The 23801-nt window shown below is 35.5% G+C and overlaps 2 protein-coding genes across 2 annotated transcripts; both read right to left on the reverse strand.

Moving 5' to 3' along the window:
* Nucleotides 1–8129: 8129 nt before the first annotated feature.
* LOC108967752 (glycine-rich protein 23-like) lies at nucleotides 8130–8817 on the reverse strand. Its single transcript, XM_018931365.1, has one exon. The coding sequence runs from the start codon at nucleotides 8753–8755 to the stop codon at nucleotides 8282–8284; it is 474 nt and encodes a 157-aa protein (XP_018786910.1). The 5' UTR covers nucleotides 8756–8817; the 3' UTR covers nucleotides 8130–8281.
* A 2828-nt stretch (nucleotides 8818–11645) lies between these two features.
* LOC108967761 (glycine-rich protein 23-like) lies at nucleotides 11646–12298 on the reverse strand. The gene has a single exon (XM_018931377.1). It carries the CDS (start codon nucleotides 12205–12207, stop codon nucleotides 11752–11754), a length of 456 nt encoding a protein of 151 aa, XP_018786922.1. The 5' UTR covers nucleotides 12208–12298; the 3' UTR covers nucleotides 11646–11751.
* Nucleotides 12299–23801: the final 11503 nt, after the last annotated feature.

Consider the following 23801-nt stretch of genomic DNA (forward strand, 5'->3'; position numbering starts at 1 on the left):
GACCTTCATTGATTATAATCACGTTATGTATTATCATGCACGTTAATACAATAATTTTTGGAATATGAGCGAGCTGTACACCAATAAATTTTAAAATTCTGAACTTTTGTTTTAATATCCCGAACGCCTGTTCAACAAAAACTCGGTTAGTGCTTAAAATRGTGTTAAATTTGCTCTGCTGCGATGTTAAAAAACCATTATCCCGATATGGCACCATGAGAAACGTTTCTAGCGGATAAGCTGCGTCGCCTAAGAAGTGGTGATTTGGTGGAATTTTTAATTCACCGTTTACTAGTGCTCTACGAAATGGGCTCCTTTGCCACTCTGATGCGTCATGACATCGTCCGGGACAGCCGAAAAAGACGTCCAGAAATTTCATATCGCTGTCAACAATGGCCTATACAAATTGCTTATTATAATTTGACAAGAGATGAGTATACATGTGTAATTACTTGTGGAATGATGGAAAACGTCCCTTTTCTGTTATAGAAACTTATTGCATCATTTTTTTGTTGTGATATGGGAATGCGCGTTCCATCAATGCATCCTAATACAAAAGAAAATATATTGTGGCGTCGTTGAGAAAACCCATCAGCGATCTTTTTTTGAGCTGCAATAGATTTTAATAAATGCTCTATAAGTGGCGCCCATTCCTACATCAAATCTGTCACTAATTTGTCGAAATGATGTATTATTGGCAAGCTTCCAAATTGTCAAATACAATGCCTTTTCCATGGAAACTGCAGTACGACCAGTTGATAATTCGGTCCACATTGGTTATAGCATAGTCATCAGCCTCTGAAATTGCAGCGAACACGTTTTATGTTATCCATATTTGAAATTCAATTGTGTACTTACCTTGAACGTGCTTCTTCGCATCCGAAAATGAGAATAAAATATATCGTCTTCCATCAATACAATAGATCCACAAAAATTTTTATTTTTCACCACCTTTCTTCTCGTTAAATTCAAAGTCCTTAATAAAAACTGCCGCCTCTTTTTTTCTTTTCAATTACTTTTTTTATTATCTTAACATTTGCTAATAAAATTAATGAATCATTTCTTCCCTCGTCCATATTAACTCAAAAAAATATGTTTTATGTATGAGTTTTACGATGACGTTCCTAAACTTCATTTATATGCAAAGCATTTATTTGCAACGCAGAGTTGCGTCGAAAATCAGCTTTGCATTTCATACGCATTTTTTCGAGTTATGCATCGCAACTTGCGTTTACTAAGTCGGCCTTGTTCTTTGAGAACAGGGACGCATCGACGCTGCTAGCTAGCTACCAATTACAGAAAAAAATCCAGAGAATGTTTAATTCTCTATTCAACCCTTCAGAAGGTGGCGCAGAATGGTACAGTGCGTCAAGCGAATTTTACGTCACACTTTAAAAGAAGTTTCACTAAGAAAGCACATTCTGATTAGTCTCCTGCTTGAAGCTGAAAACGTCATTAACTCCCGCCCACTGACGCATTTGCCTATCACTGCCGATCAAGAACAGTCTCTAACTCCTAACGATTGCGTTCTGGGAGCAAAAAACACTACATTGACTCGCCGTGTGAAATGGTGTCGACGAACGAAGCCAATGAAAGAGAGAGACTTGGTATGTTGTAAAATCGCGAGACGAAGAAGGTACAATTAGGAAACTGTAAAAAAATGAAGTGACCGCGGGAAGTCTTTCGGACATAAAGAGTCAATACAATCTTACAATCTTATTTTTAAAAGTTTTGCTTATCTTTAGTCATTTGAGTTGTACCCATTGCGCACAAAAACGGTGTACATAATATTTCAAAACCTTCTTAACAACCATAGATAGTCTGCACCAGCCCAATGTTAAAATTATTTAAAAGAAATGCTCCTTTTTAATTGTCAGAAAAACTTTGGCTTACTTGATATTATGGAGTTCGAATGGATTTGACTGACTGGCTTTTTAATTTTTTTAGTCACAACGTTTCTGTTATCATAATGTATGGTATATCTAAACTAATATTCATTTTAGAGTATTAACCGGCTTCAAACCATTTTCGACACGACCAAGAAAACATTATCTCAGAATTTTTATAATATATTTCAGATCGATATTCTCGATAAAAAGTCAAATATTTATTCCCTAGTTCGATTCGGACAATTTTTGATCTTAAGTTGGCATAAATGAAATAGCCTATTTGCAGCTATTAGCCATATCTAGATTTTAGTTACATTTTTAATTTTAAGGTTAGGTGGGTGTGATTTTTTTTTTTGTGGCTAAAAGAGTGGCTAGAAGAAAAATCACAATTTTTATTAAAAAGACTTAAATACATACATGTGTTATATATGTAGTACCTGCGCTCATGTGAAACTTACCACTATACTTTCTTAAAACTTTTTTTCGAACTTTCGTTCGTTCTATGTTCTTAATACCCACAAGTAAGCTATTTTATATTATCTAATTGAACGATGGAGTCATGTGTAGAATTTCACGAAAGTGAGAAAAGTTCTCTGATTTCCATGCACTTGGGAGTGGCCAAAAAACGATTTTTTTACATATGGCTAAAACCACCGATACAAATAACCGTGAGCAAACACGCACATACATATGTAATGCTGACAGGCGATAGCGTAAACAGAGTACTAAAAGAAGGCCACATAAAAGTAGATCAACTGCAGGATGATGGTCATGATGAAAATTAAAAAGTGTTACAGATGTTTTAACTGCGTGAGCAGAAGCGTAATCAAACGGATCATATCCCAAGGTCGATACTATAGAAAATGCCGCACAAAACACAAACCGTATTGAATTATAGCCAGAGATTTCAACCCGAAAGCCGTGAAATGAAGCACACTCACAAAAAATTCACTGGCTGTAAAATCTTTGACATGGGCCTTATCGTTGCGAATAGTGTAACAAAAGCTACCTCAAGGAGGCCGAGATGCAATGCTACGTGATTGGAAAGCGCTAAAAAACAGGTAGCGATCACCAACATATATAATGGGTCCAGTTAAAATTCCAACAACAGATAGAAAATGGGGAACATGTAAATGCGATGCTTCCATGCTAAACTCAGAAAATCTCTTCGCGGCAATAGATAAAAAGCCACTAAAAAATCGCTCAAACACACTGTCAGGAATATTGCAAAATAATCTACGGGCAGCATTACAGAGGTATGTAAAGCAGCAAATCCACAAATAAGAAGCGGTTTACTGGTAGATAGATGAAACACGAAATCTGAGAGCTACAAAGTGATATCAACAAAAATTCGTGGGGCCTCGGATACAAGATCGTCAGAAGGACAACTTCTCAAGGTCAGTAGTCCTCCTTGCTACAATTGATATAATAAAAGCATTTAATAGCGCGAAATGGGACAATATGATCAAAACATTAGAAAACCGATTCAAAACGCCACCCTACTCAAGACAGGGAACTACTAAACAACACAAGTGGCGACCCTCAAAGAAAGGAAATCATCTCTGGAGCAAATAGAGGGAAGCTGCTCATGGACACAACGCACATACAGGACAGCAGCCCTGTGAGTCGTACCGCATAGTATGCAAATATGAGGTGCTAATATACATGTTCACAAGACAATAGGCGAGGAAGCAAACACTTGAATCCTGGCAAGAGGGTGTTCAAAAGTAGATGGACCGCCAAATTGAACAAAGATATAGAAGTGCGGCTTAGTATAAAGCACGGCGAGCGGAACTATAACCTATCACAGATGCTCTCCGGTCACAAGCATTTCCTGAGATATCTATTCAAAAAGGGGGAAAAAAAGAGAATGCGTAATGTAGCCTCGGTGGACTTCGTAACATCCAAAAATACAACAAAACTATTGCAAGACAATGCAATTCTAACAATGCCACTTCAACTTTCATAATCCAGCAGATGGCGTTCGAATTAAATATAGCGGCGTTGTACTATTAAACTAAATCAAAATTACATTCCATTAAACTAAACATAAACAATTTTCTTTTTCTTAGCAAAACAACATATTTATTTGAGTACTTTGTGATAAACAATTTTTTCGTTTTTTGTTCCGATGCAAACACAAACAAAGCAGATGGCTTACCAAGACGTGAAAAGGCTACATACAATTGCCCATGTGAAAAAGATTTATTTTCTAAATTTAGACCACAAACATCTAGGCTTTGAGCCTTGTTAATTGTCGTGGCAAACGCAAGATGAACCGGGAATTGAATTCGAAAGGCATGTCTGCCGGTATCAAAGGAATACGCGGAACGAAAACTTGTTCTCCTTTAAGCTTGCCTTTGAGAATTGTTGCGTAAATGATATTGTTCATGATTTGCTTCACAATCATTCAATTTAATCACCATTTGATGATCATCTGTTAAAATTCTGTCTAATGCACTCTTAAATAATGCAATCAATTTATTATGGTCATGAAGATTTCGTTGCAATTCTTCTATGATTTCCTCTTTTGTTCTTTTGTACAATGCACTACGACGGTTTATTAGATCGCTCTCGATCCCAATGAAATTGCTTTGCAAGAAATTGTATTCGCCATCAGGAAGCGGCAATAATGACCCTGCACGATGATGCACCCACCCTTGGATCGGGTTACCGAGAGACGAATTCAAAATTAATAGAATGCGATAATTCAAAGGAAAAGGAATAGTATTCTTTCGAGCAGGAATTACCTTCACCAGACGAATTATATCTGCTTTCGTTGATAATAGATAGTCATTTAAATTTCAATACAATCCAGGTGTTTCTCCTGGAAATTTCAATGCCTTGCAATGTGGACATACTAGAACCCAGGGACGGCACCACGGGCTGGGAACTGCAAATGCATAATCATATCGGAATGCTTCGCGAAGCAAATCGACATTGCCAGCATTTCTTCTTTGTTGTCTATTTTCAGTGTTGAAGAAAACATTTCGTTATCAATTTTAATTTACAATAACTCATTAAATCGCAATAAAACAAGTAAGGAAGGGCTAAGTTCCGGTGTCACCGAACATTTTATACTCTCGCCTGATAAAGTGATAATCGAGATTTCAGACGTGGTTGTCAACCGATTTCACCCATATTTGGTACATGTCATCAGGGTGTTAAAAAAGTATTATATACCGAATTTCATTGAAATCGGTTGAGTACTTCCTGAGATATGGTTTTTGATCCATAAGTGGGCGACGCCACGCCGATTTTCAATTTTTGAAAAAAGTCTGGATGCAGCTTCCTTCTGACATTTCTTCTCTAAAATTTAATGTTTCTGAAGTTTTTTGTTAGTCGGTTAACGCACTTTTAGTGATTTTCAACATAACCTTTATATGGGAGGTGGGCGTGGTTATTATCCGATTTCTTCCATTTTTGAATTGTATATGGAAATGCTAAAAGAAACGACTCTATATAGTTTGGTTGACATAGCTATAGTAGTTTTCGAGATATGTACAAAAAAGTTAGTAGGGGACGGGGCCACGCCCACTTTTCCAAAAAACTTACGTCCAAATATGCCCCTCCCTAATGCGATGTTTTGTGCCAAATTTAATTTTAATATCTTTATTTATGGCTTAGTTATGACACTTTATAGGTTTTGGGTTTCCGCCATTTTGTGGGCGTGGCAGTGGACCGATTTTGCCCATCTTCGAACTTAACCTTCTTATGAAGCCAAGAAATACGTGTACCAAGTTTCATCATTATATCTCAATTTTGACTCAAGTTACAGCTTACACGGACGGACAGATCCGGATTTCAACTCTACTCGTCACCCTGATCACTTTGGTATATAGAACCCTATATCTGACTCTTTTAGTTTTAGGACTTTCAAACAACCGTTATGTGAACAAAACTATAATACTCTCTTTAGCAACTTTGTTGCGAGAGTATAAAAATCCGAATTTGTAATGTACAATGGCCGGCAAACGTTATACGATTGAACAAAACACGAATTCGCAATGTGCAACATGGACTGTGAAACAGCCATAGATAACTTGATCAGAATCTCTTTTCTTGCTCTCTCGCTTGTCTGCTGGCAGGGCACCCTGATCTGTTTTCTGAGCTGGCAACAAAACACAATCAGGGTGCCGTCAACCAGCAGTTAGTGAAAAAGGCGGGATGCCAGAAGAGCAGCGCTGAAACGAACTGCCAAAATTAGTGTGTTGCTGAAATTCTGTCGAATTAGATGTAGATTATTTGTAAAATTATTTATGAATATTATTAATTATATATTGTGTGGAAACTGCAAAATACCTAAACGTTGCTTATAAAATGCCCAATCTAATATTTTTCAGCAGTGGCATCATTGGCATATGTTATAAAAATGCGAGTTTTGACAGCACTCTCTCGAACCAAAGAGATTAATATCAAGTTATCTGTGCGACTGAAGAAACTGCGCTATTGAATCAAATGGCCCAGTAGAGGCAGAGAACTTATATCAGAGAGAAGGTTCACGGCGTTGCCAATTTTCATTTTTCGAAGGGGTACTCTTTTCTATTAGAGGCTTTCACCACAAAAATATTATTAGCGGATTTCACCAATTCACGTTTTCTGTATAAACGTCCTCCGCACACTCCTCTTATTTCGTTGATTTTGACAATTCCCACGCTGATCCGCAATTGAACATTTTCTATACGTTCTCTGCTAATGTCGTGATTAGCAAAGCATTTTCCAAGCTGCGGGATTAAAATAATTCTTGCTATCGTAGATGCAAATACATATATTGTAATATAACATAATCGATTTATTATGTTAATTTTACATAAAAACCAGTATCAGTCAAAAGTATAACTTTGTTTTGGAATAATCGCATTAATATTCTTTATTTTGCTAATAATGCCATTTAGAAACAAAATAAAGAGTATGCGGTTTAATTTGAGGAAAAAAAATCTGAATACTTCTTACTGTACCTACATATGTATGTAGAATGAAGAAAAAGTTATTCAGTGGTAATAGTCAAGCCTCAAATTGAATTCCTGGCAAAGAAGGGATAATAATGTTAAATAATGCATCCAGGATGTCCGTTACACATAACTCACACTAAACAATTTTCTTAAGCGCTAAACAAAATAAATCCCGTCAACAGTTTGAAGGAGGATAACAAGATGACATCGTAATTAAAACGTGAACACTAAAACTATGTATACTCCATATAAAATCAGTTTTCACGTGATGTAAGTAAGAGAAAGAATTCTATCCATTTTAACTACAAAGATACATTGTCTTTTTGAAAAATATGCTCTTCCAATCTTATTTATTAAAATAACTCCAACATTGGCCAATAAGTACGTAGTATAAAGTCAACTGAAAGTTCGAAAGAATATCAGAATTTGAATAACAAATCTAACAGATCGACTGGTATTTTTGGCAAAAGGTCAGCAGTCCTCCTTGGCTTGAACTGTTACGGTCCGATTTTGACAATTTTTAGTCTCTAGCTGGCTTACCCCAAAAGCACAATTGTGCAAATTTTTTCGGAATATATTGATTGGTACTTGATTTGTGTACTGGAAATGAAAAGGCTCATATGAAATTTAAAATTGTGTTGTATGGGAAGTAGAAGTTATTGCGGTTCGATTTGGTTTACAAATATATAAACGTCAAGATTATATTATAAGCAGATTTTAGTTGAAATATGTTATCACACCCAACTGTATGCGGTTCAACGCCCATCGTCAAATTTTGATATCGGCTCCTACAAACCTCCACATATGTATATATATCTTAATTTAGTGCTTGGTGGCGTGGCAGAGGTCCGATTACGCTCACTATGAAGTCGTGCACCAAGTTACATTATGATATCTCCATTCTTGCTCAAGTTATCCTTTGCACAGACGGACTTACAGGCATCCTCTCGGAATTTAACTCTCCTAGTCATCCCGATCAATTATAGGAAAGACTTTAGTTAGTTTTGATGTTGTTGAGATGTACTTGAGAACCAATTTTCAAGCAATTTCATAAATATAAATATTTATACAGATAAGGTCAGCTGGATGTTTTAAAAGCTTGGATATCAAAAATATTATTTGGAAACGGCAGATGAAACCAGTATGCATTTTTTACAGAAGGTCCAAGGTTTCCAGTTCCTGATATCCCGAGTATGAATTTAAATAATGGAAATATATAATTTTCTTCCTTAGTTGACTGTGTGCCACTTATAATGTCTGCTAATTTAGTGACAAAAAAAAACTCGTATTAACTGTTTTCTCAAATGTTGAACACAAATATTTATAAATTTTTGTTTTTATTTTTCACATGGTTGTTCATAAATCACATAAGCTTTGCAAAGTCGGGCAGTATGGGTGAGAGCGATTTGGTTATGTTAAGACAATTATCGATTTATTTACTTAATTGTGAGCGTTTGCATGACCACCACCGTTTGCACTAGCAAATCCTGAGGATGTTGCAGAAGATTCTGCTTTAGCGTTGGATACACCTCCATAATTGGACGAACTCGAGCTCGAAGAGGCTGAAGCAGATGAACTGGATCCACCGAAGCCGCCTCCAAAACCACCTTGCCCACCATAACCACCCTGACCGCCAAAACCACCCTGACCGCGATAACCACCTTGACCACCAAAGCCACCCTGGCCGCCGTAACCACCTTGACCACTGTGACCACCGTGACCACTTGGACCTCCAAATCCTGCGCCGCCTTGGTGACCACCGCCGCGCCCGTGATGACCTCCACCTAACCCACCACCTCCGCCGCCTCCAGCGCTAGCCTGTGCGCCAGCGTTGGCAATAGCTTCACCTCCTCCTCTGTTGGGCATGGCGCAAGTGACAGCTACTGTAGCCAAAAGTACAGTGATCAATTTCATGATTCGATTAATTTGGTTACGAGATGGAAGTAGATATAACTAACTACAAAGCAAAACTAACTTCTCACCGTCATCCGATGGCAATTTTATAGCAAGCGAGTTAGGCCAAAACAAATATTACTGCATGTATTAGGAGAGCAAACCGTATACAGCCAACACCAACAAGTATAAGGGTTGCTGGGGGAGATAAGAGGTTTCACGATGATGGCACAAGCAAACAAATGTTTCGAATATGTGTGAAAAAATCTGACGCCAATAATAGCAACAAATTGCGATAAAATACTGCAGCTATAGTATATTAAATACTTGGAGCTAATTTGAGGGAGCAGATAAGAAATTACACAATTAGCTCTTTAAACAAATCCAAAATTTATAATTTACATTTGATATATAAGAAAATGCAAAGTTTGGAACTAAGTTAAATTAGCATTTCGTTATAATTAGTAAATAAGCTCAGCTATTTTCTTTATTCTTAAATTTCATGGAGAACAATTACAACAATTATAATTAATGGGCTCGGTAAATGTTTAAAAATTAAAACAACTGAGACAAAGTTAACATAACATCTATTATATGGTCTATATAAATATATGTATATTATATCTGTATATGAATGTATAATAGAGTTTTTTTGTTTTCTTTGAAACTTATATTATTAACTTGTCACTGCTGGTGAATAGAATTCGAATATTCCCGTCAGGCCGGTTCATAACACAATAAATGCCAACAGTTTTCAATGAACTTCCACGCGGAATTATTTTTTTTTATACTCTTGCAACATGTTATTACAGAGTATAATAGTTTTGTTCACCTAACAGTTGGTTGTAGAAGAAGAGGATCGTTCAGCGCTAGCATTTGTGGCTGGCGAAATGCAGAGTACATGAAGGAGAATATGAATCGACGGATATACGTACATATATCCTTATCGCAAGTGCTAAATCCTTTTCTTCCAAATTTAGGTAAAATTTTGGTAACAGCTGATTCAATTCAAATTTTCAAGAACTTCATCAGAAAACCGCGTTTTTAAATCTTGCATAACTGTGTCAATGAGTGGAATGTATGCAGAAACCCTGTAAAAGTCTTCACTGCTTTGAGATGGGTGATTGTTTCGATGACGATCACATGTTCTGGATTTTTTCACTTCAACATCTAATTTCAGCCATCTGTGTAGCATTTGAAAAAAAAAATTTAAAATTATGATCAGCATGTATTTTTCGCATGTTCAGTGTTGCAACCAATGTTGTTATGACGTTTAATGCTTTCGCAAGGTCGATTGATTCATTCTGCAATCACACTAAATGGCTGCGTCAGTGACAAAACGTCAGAAAATTCCAATAATAAATTCGAAGTTGCACAGTACTGTGTCAACATTCGACGCTTTTACTTCTATTCGTTCTATTCTTGCATTCACTTATTTTTGTCAGTACTTGAACTACTTCTAGAAGGGTGACTTTGAAGTGAAGGACGGCATCATGTCTTTGTACTCACTTTTTGACACAAAGCTGCCCAATTTTTTTCCCCAAGAATAGAGCTAAAACAGTGTTACGTTTCGGTCTTGAACCTTGAAAAAAGCTGTAACTTCTCTGAATATTTCAGATATCGTTCCAAAATGAATCGCAAAATGTGTTGCTAAGCCTAACTCCACAACGCCTGGACCAATTTTTCAAGTTCTTTTTTTTTTAATGTGTGTTCAAATTCAAAAATTGTTTTTACGGCGAGAAAAATTCGAATAATTGCCGGAAAACCGCTAAACACAGCAATTTTCTTTTTCCCCACCGAATGAATTTTTGTTTGTTAGTATGGCTAAGAGAACGGCTGCACCAAACTTAATGAAATTTTCAGAGGTTGTCCGCTGTGAAGGTTTATAAATAAAAATACTTTTCATGTGGAAAAGCCAGAAAATTGAATAACTCCAAAAAGTAACTTTTTTCCATGCACATTTTTTTTTTAATTTGTTTGTTTTGTTTTTCAATATTCATCGGCTATTCAAAAAGAAAAAATTATTGAAAATTATTCAAAATTTATTTATAATTACAGATTGAAATTTTTTACGAAGCCACGAAGAGCTCGCACTAGTATCGGCCGGCCCTATTTGTGCCATCAATGTATGGCAGGCCAAGGCAAGGAAAGGCAAGATGCGATGACATACTCGCGGAATTATAGATCGCGGACAGTTAACAAGCGATCGTCACAGCACAACTTTTCAAACAACAGCTATTATCTTTGATGGACTTTATCTTGAAGCAACGTATGGTATATATGGTGCTGTTAATATATATGGAGATGTTAATGACTTAACTGGGAAGATTCAAAGTAAAATTCCGGGGGGTTTGTGCTCATAGAAATCGATCGATCAATGAAGGACACCAGAATAGTCGCTAGAAGAGTGTGGCATAAATCTGAAAATTCTTTGTTTTTCACACGGCCAGATATACGTGGCGTGTCCACGAGTTGGAAACCCATCTTCTCAGTACATTTACGCACCAGGAAAGAAACCAACAAATTGTGTTTATCAATCTGCCCTACATTAAAAAAAAAAAATTTGGAAAGGTCGCAAATAAATTATTTTCAACACAATATAAATTTAACTTTCTTTTCATTTCAAACGCACATTATTACACGCACGACAACGGCTGCGGGATCAGCTAGTTTTAAATAAAGATTCTGCAAATCTAAGTCATAATTCCAAAAAAAAAATAACCAACAAAAAATTTTATATTCATACTTTTCCAAATTACGGAATTTTGTAGGCGGGCAGCCACACAGTAGCGAGAAGATGAGCATGAAATACATTTTTGCAACGTTTTAATAACCACTGCAACACGTTATTACGGTAAATAAAATAAAACAAACGCACACATGAATTTACTACATATTTCAGATTTTTTTTAATAAAAAAGTTCATATTATATTAAGAAGGGTTCACCCCACGTTAATTAATTCTTATTTAAATAATCTATTACAACTGAACTATACTAAGTAAGTGCTAAATAAGCTTAGCCGAAGGACGATGAAGACGAAGATGCTGAAGCTGAAGACGAAGCACCGCCTCTACCGCCACCACCAGACGAACTAGAACTTGCAGATGATGACGATGAAGCAGAACCACCACCACCACCTCTTCGGAAACCACCGGGACCTCCGAAACCACCACCATATCCGGGACCACCGCCAAATCCTGGACCACCACCAAAGCCTGGACCGCCACCAAAGCCTGGACCGCCACCAAAGCCTGGACCGCCACCAAAGCCTGGACCGCCACCAAAGCCTGGACCGCCCCCAAAGCCGGGACCTCCGCCGAAACCAGGACCACCAAATCCGGGACGACCAAATCCGCCACCATAACCAGGACGGCCGAATCCACCACCAAATCCAGGGCCACCGAAGCCACCAAATTGTGGCAGAGACGCAGCAGCTGCAACCAACAACGCCAAAACAAATAGAACTCTCATGATATTACACTGTTTCCTCTTGAGAGCTGCTGTGGTGACTATGACTTTACAATTAACACTAATGTTGTGTTGATACTATGCGAAAAATATTTATACTCAACCTTTGGCAGCACAACGAACATATTATTTACTCTATGCAAGATTTGAAGGTATTAAATAATACCTCAACGCATACATGAACTAGAAACGCACGCACTCACTCGCTTACACACTAGCCAATATGTAGTAGGCCATGATTTGAGAACCTATACATACATAGATGTATATGTATACATATAAGTATATGTATGTAGGTATATAGATGTGTCATTACATAAACAGCATGAAAATATTCGTCGATTTTATACCCTCACCCAATATGGCAAAAATATAAGTATATAAGCCAAACGACAAATGGTTAAGAAAACAATAACAAACTCTCAAAAGTGCCACTCAATCAATAAGCATTGAAAGTCATCAATAATAAATGTATGTACATAGTTGATCTGCAAACAATGGCCAAGAAGAGTGTTCGAAAATAATCGTTAGCAGCAGTTTTTTCTAATTTCAAAGCAACTGGTAATTCCCAAAATAAACATTTATAGGAAAAAAATTAACACAAACAAAACCAACTAAGGGACCATCGATTTCGTTAGGAACCGAATGTGAAATGATCTCGCCGTAAATGATATTGTTCCCATCGGCATGTATTTTTTCGTTTTCTCTAAATTCGCATTTTTCGCAGTAACTATCTTTAGTAACAGAATAACTGTCGCAGTAGATTACTTCATTAGTCAATCGAGTTTGCCGAGTTTGGCATACTTGTATTTAGTATATATGTACATATGTATGTATGTAATTACAATTACAACGTTGTTAAATATTTAAAGATTTTCATCTTTTCGGTTGAGATGTTGCGCTGGGAAAAACCGAAAAAGTGGAGATGCGTACATGCCAATGCACACTTACATATGAACGTATGTATGTATGTACTAATATACAAGAATATGTGATAGCTCATACTGAAGTAGGTGATTAACCGTTAAGAATTATCGGCACAAGGATGCGTACAAATGTGAATAAGTGAAATGATCTGTAAGGTATATAAGGTAAGAGACATACATAAGAATGTACTTTCTTTTAAGAGTGTATACATAGATGTATGTATTTACTTTCCTACAAAATCGAACTAATCTCGTTTTTCTATGAAGCAATATATTTTGTTTAGAATTTGGGATTCTCCCACACTTCAGACGCTCATTAAGGTAAATATGTACAAGTAAGAAGAAACATACAATAAACAAAGAAATAATAGATATGATTATTTTGAGTGTGTAGTATATGTATTTGCGAATTGAAGAACCGCACTCCCACTACCTGCTTCTGAAGTTATGACGTATTTATACTTTTTCACATCTGCTGAATATGTATATAATTGCACATGTGCGTATATATACCAGTTTATATGTACATTTGAACTTCGAAAAGGTTATTTGTCCCTGTCAAAGCGATATTTCAATATACATACATACATGCATACAGTGGCATGCAGTACAGTCTAAAATAAATTGAAATATGTATTTGTATTCGAGCAGACCGTACACAGCTCATCTGAGAAGAGATGAGTCAAGCTGTCAGCAATATTATAACGGAAATAAGACATACAACTGTAACATAGTACTACACATCGAAGTATAGAGATGACTATCTTAGTTTGCAAATCGGGCCATAACTCCCCAGATATAAAATATGTAGACCTCACGGACTTTATACAATTTTTATCGAATACACCGCTAAATCTATGAGATGTATTATTGAATTCAGAATGTTTTCCTGTTAATAATATGTCCTTGTAGAAAAAGTGCTTAAAATCGGGTTAACACTTCCGGTCCTAAGGTCGGTGCAATACGATATACCTAATAAAGATTGCTAACTTCCGATTTTACCGTATATTGGTAAGATGTTTTAGCAAAATTAAATGAACGAAAAATATGGTACATCTTAATTCTAAAAATGTCTGAAATTGGTCTTGGGTTTACCCAACCCCAATTTATTATTTATATAGATTTTAATAATATGTACATATAATTTCATAAATTTATTGGAAACGTGTTCTCGAACGTACTTAATGGCAATTATTGCAATCGACCTATATGTGAATTTCCATCCATTTTGACTTTCAATTTCAAAAGGATAGCCAATTAAACTTAAAGATATTTCCTATACAATTTCCTTGCCGATTTCACAGGATATTTTTGGAAATATAATGTAACGAAAAAGCAAATAAAAAATGTTTGTTAACAAAAAAAAAAAAAATTAAATATATAAGAGCAAAAGAGCAATTGTTTATACTTAGTTTAGTTATGAACATATATTTAACAGACTTTTTAAAGATCGAATAAAATTTTTATAACGGCCTTAATATAAATATAATATAATGAAGATCGATGGTTTATGGCATCTGTCTCTACTCTTTGCACCTTACATACTTACATATTTACCATACTAATTTATAACATACCAGCCTAAAACCGCTGCTGCGGTCCATGTTGTCAAGGATATCATTAATCATGATAACATTGTAATGGAATGGTTAAATTTGCAATTTACAAATTTACATTTTTTTTTTGGATATCGTACGAAACTTAAATTACATAAATACGTATGATGTAACAACATTTTCACAAATATCTTATCACTTCACATAAATACTATGAAAATAGGTCACAGTGTCTGCATAATACTGCATCATATACCGTTACACATGCATATGCTTCTTGTTATAGTTCTTGAAGTGACTTTGTCTTACACCTTATCTAATCATATGGTAATACTTTGTAATTGCAAAATCGACGGCCAAGACGGCTTAAGACTTTCTGTAAGATTAAATACCCACCTATTTTTCACGTTTTTCCGTGCTGCAGCTCGGACGTTATACGAGAGCATAGCATATTTTTATACTCGGAACGGTTGTGCGTATTACCTAAAACTGTATACTTATATGAAAATGATCAGGATGACGAGATAAGTTTAAAATCCGTCCGTTATAACCAGAAATTGTTTAAGTCCAATAAAAACTTTTCAAGCCCCTAGCTACCAAATATTTGAAATATACACAAATTATTCGACAACTGTCTATTCCATGTATCTAAATGTATAGTGTAATATTGCTTAAAACTTAAGTATAATTGCTAATTACTTTCTTAGCTGCGAGTAATTAGTGATAATTAATAGAGAGGAAACAGAAACAGGTTTGTCAATTGTAGTTTAGTCACAAAATCATAAATAAAATTAAATTGTCGTTTTATAAACAATTATCTTAAAGTATAAGCAATAGCGAAAATAAAACAAAAAACCCTCAAAATAAAGTTTATAAACTATTAAAAAGTGAAACGAAATAATGTGATCATGGACTATATAGATTCAGTATAACTGTCACAATATCTTTATGATAACACTGTGCCGATGGTATAAATATATATTGTCCATACTCGCGTTAATTATCAATACTATGATAACTATTTTTCGCATCAACAGATCGAAGTAATATGACGGGTATACTTAATTTGTGAAAAGGTGTTTTCGTTCATTCAACCGGTTTTTGGTCGTTCATAAATATATGGTGACGAATTTGTTTACATCCGAACCTGATTACCATACTTAGAATCATCTATTAGCACTACTGTATGGGTAGTATATATTATATATCAATATCGAAATGCTTGTGCGAGTGAATGTTGCGAGGTGCTTCACCCGACGGTAAGCCGCGCATGAATAAGCTGGTATTTTCAAGGACCTCACTTCGAAATAATAACCGCATGTAGTTTTTATATTTTAATTTATCATAAATAAATATGTATTCTATGTTTTTTTATATTTTACAAACTTAGATTAACTGTTTTTTACGACATGTGGATATCATAAAGGAATTATATTCAGTGATTACAGTCATTGAGATTTGAGTTATTTAATATGCAATGCTAAGTATTATTATCACTTCGAACCGGTTTTGTAATCAGCTTTTAGACTTTCGCCAAACCCATTTTTGTACCAATGGTATAATAATGTATCACAAAAGACTTAAGAAACGAACGCCTGCAAAAAGTAACAATAGTATTTTCATTGTTTTTCTGTCTGTCTGAATATGCTAAACATATATAACGGGGAAGCCCCACCCGAAAAGAGAACCGTCATTTGATTTTCGCTTCTTTGCCTTATGGGTAGTTATGTTCGCACACACACATACCAACTATTTACGTAAGTGCTTCAGCTGGCTTTCACAAGGTATTGAAAGCTGTTTAAGTGTTGTCTCTACCAGATGTGAAGACTCGCTTGCCGCTATACCTTAGGACAGCGCTTCACCAAACTTAGTTTTGCCATGACCCGGTAATTTTCACGCTGTCCTTTCGTAACAAACCTAATAATATTAAACTCAAGACGGTTACATGAGATTAAATAATACACGTTTAATAAGAGTAATAGAAATGTTTTATTAATATTAAATTATAATATTTTGGTATCTTTGGTACTCACTTTTTAGTGCGAAGTATGTAGCTGTTGCTTATTTTTAATTATAGAGTTCAAGTTAGCTGAAATTGCTGAAAGTTTTAGTTTGAGATCGGGTTCCACGTCCACTCTGTTTCGATATTTATTTTTAAGGTAAACTAGTGTTGAAAACCCAGCTTCACATTTGTAAGTGGTCACAAAAGGCCTTAAAAAATCATTTATTGATAAGCTAGTATTGTGTATTCTTGACGACAAGATAATCAAAAATCAATCAATGGACTTGTGTCAAATGTATCCTTGAGTGATGTATAAGTTGACAGTTCAATCAACGAATCGACATCTCCATCTGGAAAATTTTTTTCGGAATCTAACTTGAATGTAAAGGGGTTTCTTATCCAAGCTTTGCTGCCATTGATTGGAGAAAAATATTCTTTAAGATTCCTTTCTAGCTCTAATAAATGTTCTTTAAATTGAGTTAAGACGTCTTGTGGAAATGCAGTAATGTTGTACTTTTTTCGTATTTCACATAAATTACTAAATGCTTAAAAGTTCCCTGTCTCCGCGTGTTGTAACCACACTATAAGCTTTTTTCTTGCAATGCCATGATTAGATTATTTAAAAATTCAAAAATATCAGATACGTAAGCCACTTTTTACCGACCAGTTAACATCATAAAATCTGTTCTTGAATTCAAATATTACATCTCTAGCTGTTGGGGATGTTGCTCCAAAAAAACCTTTACTTCAATAAGAATTTTTAATATATTACCTGTTGATTTGAAAAAAATGGTTTATATGATACAAGATCACGCATATGTGACTCAGAGAATGCTTTTTTACATTCTCTGTGTGACTTTGTATATTTTTCTTCAATCAAATTCATTCTCGCTGAATTCAGTCGTTTTACATATATTTCTTCCTTTGAACGTGCTCATTTTTGCTAACAGATTTTAGCCGTCTAATCGAACATCATACAGAATTCAATTTGCACCTTCGCTATATCTTTAAGTTATCTGGCTGAGCTTTCGCCTCTCTCTTTTGTTTCAACTTCAGGTCAGTCATCAGCGGTGAGTCGAATCGGAATATTACGATGCATTTGTTAAACACAACTTTAGAAATATTGGCATTGGTGGCAACATAACGAATTTAGTAGTTCTTTATATTCGAACGCATTCGTAAAACATCAGAGAAAATAAAGATTTAATATATTATAATTGTCAAGAAACCATTTAACTGGTGCTATTTTCAATAAAAGAAAAATAATTTGCCAAATGTGACAATGTAAATTAATAAACACAGGGAATCGATCAAATAGTCTGAAATAAGTTATAATTTGCTGTCAAAACTTTAACTCAGAAAGGTCATTCCACCCATTCTTTTCAGCTCCCAAATATGGAGAATAAGACTTTCTTGCTTTTAAAATGCGGAAATATTGGTTAATTTACGATACGTGAGTTTTTTCCTGTGGAAGATGATGTCATTAAAAAAATTAGCTCTCCAGACTCCGAGCGCCTATATATATAATTCATATATTGATTATAATTTATATAGTATACCACAAATTCGTTATTTTAGAAAAAACGTAGTTTGATGGATAAATTTTATTACATACATTACTCTTGCAACTTGCAGGGCTTAAACCCAAGGAAATACAATAATAATAATAATAATACCCAACGATTACCCTCCTCCCGCCCAACCGACGCAAGTCATAAGAGGCAAGAGAATTTTAAGCGTTGCGATCTGAAGTTGCTCAGCTACAGAAGCAAAAATTTCAACAGCCAAAATTAAGAATTAGATTACAGTTTATAATTTTTAAATGTTACTTGTTAAGAGTAGATAAAAATTTTAAAAGCAAAGGTTTTAAACTGCCTGCTAGAGCGAGCGGGAGTGTTAAAATTAACATTAGATAAGAGAGATGGGCTATAGACTGACCCTTTCATGAGTTTTACAAGAAATATTATACCAAGCATCTCCCTACGACTAGCGAGTGTCGGGGGATTTATAAGTTTTAAACGGTTAGTGTTAGGGGGAAAATTTAAACTGGAATCCTAATACAAATGATTTAAGGCAAAAAGTAAAAATTGTTTTTGAACGGACTCTAACTTATCCGAATGGACTTGGTAACTAGGGTTCCAAACCACAGAAGCATACTCTAATATATGCCTCACCAGAGAAGTAAAAAGAATGTTTGTGGTAAGTGGATCTCTAAATTCTTTAGACTAATGTTTAACAAAACTAAGGGCGCCTTTAGCTTTAAAAACCGTGAAAGCTGCGTGAAGATTAAAATTGAGTTTGGGGTCTAGTTACTCCCAGATCAACAAAACTGCATATTTACTCCAACCTAAAGTTTTGTAATGCGTACGAAGTAGGGTCTACAGCTCCATGTAAAAAGCTCATCGGTTTTCAATGACATGTCATTTCTATCACACCAAGGAACTAGCTTTATTATAACATATTTTGTTGAGTTCAGCAAATTGTCGATGCAATTTAGAATATTTTGAATAGTCAGCAACTAAACCAGTTTTTTTTTGTTTAAGTTTAAAAGCACGAGATTTTCTATTTTTTAATTTACATAATTCTTTCGAAAACCATAAATTAGAACTCATTTTTTGAGGAACAACATACTTCGGAACATATTTTTCAATTAAGTTTAAAATAGTTTCATTAAAGTGGGAAGTACTAAATTCAATATTGCTACTGTAATCTGGCCAAGTTACTTTAGAAGGTTCGTAATTAATCTTCTTAAAATTAGCTTTCGCAAAGTTGAACCGAAAACAAAGGTCTTGTGTATTATTATAAGCAAAGTTGGCTATGGTATCGATGTTAATTTCCAAAGCAGGATGATACGGGTCCTCTGGCCGAACCAAAGGATCACATCGGACAACAGAGAACATTGAAGCGTTATCAACATAGACTAGACTAGAACTTACCAAACTCGTTCGAAATTAAATTAATTTGGTTAAGACTCCGACATTTTATCTAAGAACTCGTTAAAACATAAGCGAGTACTAATAGGAATGGTGTAATCATCAATAGATTTAAATGATACGCACGATAAATTGAAATCTCGCAGACAATTATGGAATCAGTATTATTAACCATTGAGAAAACATTATTTATTAAGCATGCTGCATATATACAGATATGTCCGAGTGAGGCGGTATATAAGATAAGGCTAAGTAGATATGGCCACTATTAGCGCAAATACGAATGCACTTAGAAGTCTGCTTGCGCAACATCGACTTCTTCAGATGGAATTTAAGAATGAACAGCAAACAAGACACCCTGCCTTTTATGTTCAGCCGTTCATTGTGATAATAAATAACACTGGTTTACAGCAAAAATGTTCCATGAATGCCTCTATCCAATTTGTATGTGGAATCGCTCGCTGATTTCGAAAATCGAATAAATATTTTTTTTTATGGATACGTTTTTGAGATATTTGCAATTTACCGTTATTCAACCAAAAAAAAGGTGTCTTCATTTAATCATGTATATCTCACTGACCAGTTGAGCAATCTTACTGCAAATTATAGAAAATAAACGTGAATGAAATTTCCTAAAAATATTGTCGACTCCATTTTCCCATAGGCCTTATAATTTCCGAGAAATTGATTAATCACTTCGTGTTTTTAAATTTTTTTATGAAAAATCAAAAAAAAAATAAACTTTGGCGAGGAAAAAATTTTAAAACAAAAGATATTTTTTACATTTTTTTATTTTATATGAAGTCCTGTTTCTTTATAAAAAACTAAGCTACCAACGAACAATATCCATGAATAAATAGGAACATATTCTCACAACAAAGTTGCTAAAGAGATATTATAGTTTTGTTTGTGGCTGAGTCAGATATAGGGTTATATATACCAAAGGGATCAGGGTGACGAGTAGAGTTGAAATGTCTGTCTATCCGTCTGTCCGTCCGTCCATGCAAGCTGAAACTTGAGTAAAAATTGAGATATCATGATGAAACTTGGTACACGTATTTCCTGGCTCCATAAGAAGGTTAAGTTCGAAGATGGGCAAAATCGGCCCACTGCCACGCCCACTAAATGCCGAAAACCGAAAACCTATAAAGTGTCATAACTATGCCACAAATAAAGATACTAAAGTGAAATTTGGCACTAAGGATCGTAATAGGAAGGGGCATATTTTGATGTAATTTTTTGGAAAAAATGGGCGTGGCCCCGCCTCCCAAACCGAGTTGTTTCCTTCAGGCATTTCCATATACAGTTCAAAAACGGTAGAAATCGGATAACAACCACCTCCCATACAAAGGTTATGTTGAAAATCATTAAAAGCGCGTTAACCGACTAACAAAAATGGTCAGAAACAAAAAATTTTTCGGAAGAAATACCAAAAGGAAGCTGCATCCAGGCTTGTTTTTAATTTAAAATGGGCGTGGCGTCGCCCACTTATGGACCAAAACCCATATCTCAGGAACTACTCGACCGATTTCATTGAAATTCGGTACATAATATTTTCTTAACACCCTGATCACACGTACGAAATATGGGTAAAATCGGTTCACGACCCCGCCTCTTCCAATATAACGCTATTTTGAATTCCATCTGATGCCTTCTCAATGTATAATATATACATTAGGAACCAATGATGATAGCGGAATAAAACTTTACACAAATACGGTATTTGATAAAATGTTCGGCGACACCCGAACTTAGCCCTTCCTTACTTGTTTTTAACTAATATAGTGCTGCAATTACTGTGTTCACCTTCTTTAGCTCCGTGTGACTCCTGAGCGAATTCAAACTACTGCTCCGGAGAAACAGTTTTCACTTAATTAAACCTGAATCGGCACGCGCTTTGAAGACTATGCCAGAAATTGACTTTGACAACTGTTCCGAGGATTGCAAAACGCGAGGCACAAGTATATTGAGGTCAAGGGGCACATGATTTAATTCGGTTTCATTCTTATAATAGTTATTTAAATATAAACTCCAATTATTCTAAACACTTTTACCTTTCTTATTATGTTCCATGGAAATTCCTCTTATTAGCTCCCAAATATAGTCCCAATCATAATTTCAGTATACTGACCTTGATAACATCTCCCAAGTTCCATTATAAACTGATGGGTGTATTTCGAATTTATTATTAAATTTATCTCGCTTAGTTTTATGCAACTGGTTGCAAGAGTATAAGAATGCTGTTTACCCATGTAATATAACTTAATAAAACACCAAGTTTATTCTTTCACGATTTCATCAAACAACGAATGTTGAATTCTTTCACAACTTTTTGTTATACGAAGTTTCAAACACCTGAAGGTATTTCCTCGGCTTTCATCATTTGCGAGTATAAAATGTTCCGTTAGGCCTTTATTACTTGGGATGACGAAATTTTTACAGCTCGAGGTGGCCGTGATAGTTTACGCATTTGTGCAGGCGCGGATCCTTCGCAGAATGACTTATGATGGAAGTAATGTGTAATTTTGAACTTTTGGGTAACTCTCCACAGAAACCTGATACCTGGTGATACCTAGATAATTAGCACTGTTATGATATAGTATAGGAGTATTATTCATATAAATCGGACGATACGCCATTTAGATGTCCACTGCATTGTCTACCTAGCACCTGAAATACGCATCTCATGGCAAAATGTATAAAACAAAAGTTATTTGTCACGTCATTTTCTACCGAAATGGTATATGTGATCACGGCCGTAGGACGAACCGTTCCCGAGATACGAGCGAAAATGCGGCGCGCCACGGCGCAAGGTGAAAATCGGCTTGCGGCCACACTTCTTGACGTTGATTTCGCCGAGTGCTATCACTTATATTATCTCAACAGTACACAGAACTCAAAATGTCTGTATCCAAATTTACATTTAGACATAAATGTCCTGTGTTTGGCATATATCCGTAAAATCTCTCTGAGTCCCAGTTACCTACTTACCAATATGTTCTTTTGTGTTATCAGTTTGAAGGATTTCGTATAGGGCGACTCCGAGGCGACAACTATGAACCTAGGAGTAAAGAGGTTACAGAAATAGTTGBMAARRMGGTTGAAAATACTTTCAAAAAGTCATCTATTCCGATAGTTTTACACACCAGAGTTGTACAAATGCTCACCACATACCATAAGAAATTTCTGACTCTTAAANTTTTACACACCAGAGTTGTACAAATGCTCACCACATACCATAAGAAATTTCTGACTCTTAAACAAAGGTTTTTAAGGAACCCAATATGTTTGGACTCTAAAAGAGACGACTTTGTCTCTTCTGCCGGAAAATTATTTGACATCGCTGCTTGTAAATGCATTTATTTTTCTTCTTGCACTTGTCCAAAGGAAAGGAAATCCTATCAATGACCAACCATTTCTCTTGGACCAGAGAACCAGAAGAATTGGTAGCATTGAAAGTGTTGATCTACCTGAAACAAAAAAGACTACAAAGAAGAATGAACGTAAAGAAACAACACTTACTAGAAAAGTATCAGCTAGAACACGTGACCATTCAGATCAGCCAGACTCTCATACAGACGACAACAATGTAGGTGYGTCGCACATGGATTCTTCCAAAAACGATGCTGATGATGAATTTTCTCTTCCATCCTCTAAAACCAAAGAAAAGACACTAGTATTAGTACACACTGCTTTAGCTGCCCAAAGATTTGGAGTAAGTGATAGAGCAGCGGCCTTGATTGTTCCATCTGCTTTTCTGGATGCCAAAAAAGCAGGTTTGAAAACAGAGGACCAGGCTAGCTTTGTCACTGACAAATGCAAAATTAGTCGGGCAAAAAAAGTGTTGGAGTTAATCTCAAAAACACCGAAAGAATTGACTCTGTATATGGGCTGTATTTTGACGGCCGCAAAGCTGAAAAGTACTACCGCAACACTGTCAAAGAGTCCCCAATACGAACACAGGTTGGAAAGGTGGAATCATTCGGAAACTAGAAGAAGAACAGGTAGGCCAGAAAATATTCTCCCTAGTATGATGACTGACGAACGGATAGAAGTCAGAAAGTTGGCCCTTGACCGTCTTCTGGCAGCCAGAGAAGCAGAGTCTGACACTGTAAATGGAAGGGTTAGAGGTAATAAAGTGCCAAAGCTGAATTTCAAAGCTAATAAGCTGTTTTTATGT

The sequence above is a fragment of the Bactrocera latifrons genome, unplaced genomic scaffold, assembly GCF_001853355.1.
Source record: "Bactrocera latifrons isolate USDA-ARS-PBARC rearing strain unplaced genomic scaffold, ASM185335v1 scaffold_101, whole genome shotgun sequence".
In the NCBI taxonomy this organism is placed as follows: domain Eukaryota; kingdom Metazoa; phylum Arthropoda; class Insecta; order Diptera; family Tephritidae; genus Bactrocera; species Bactrocera latifrons.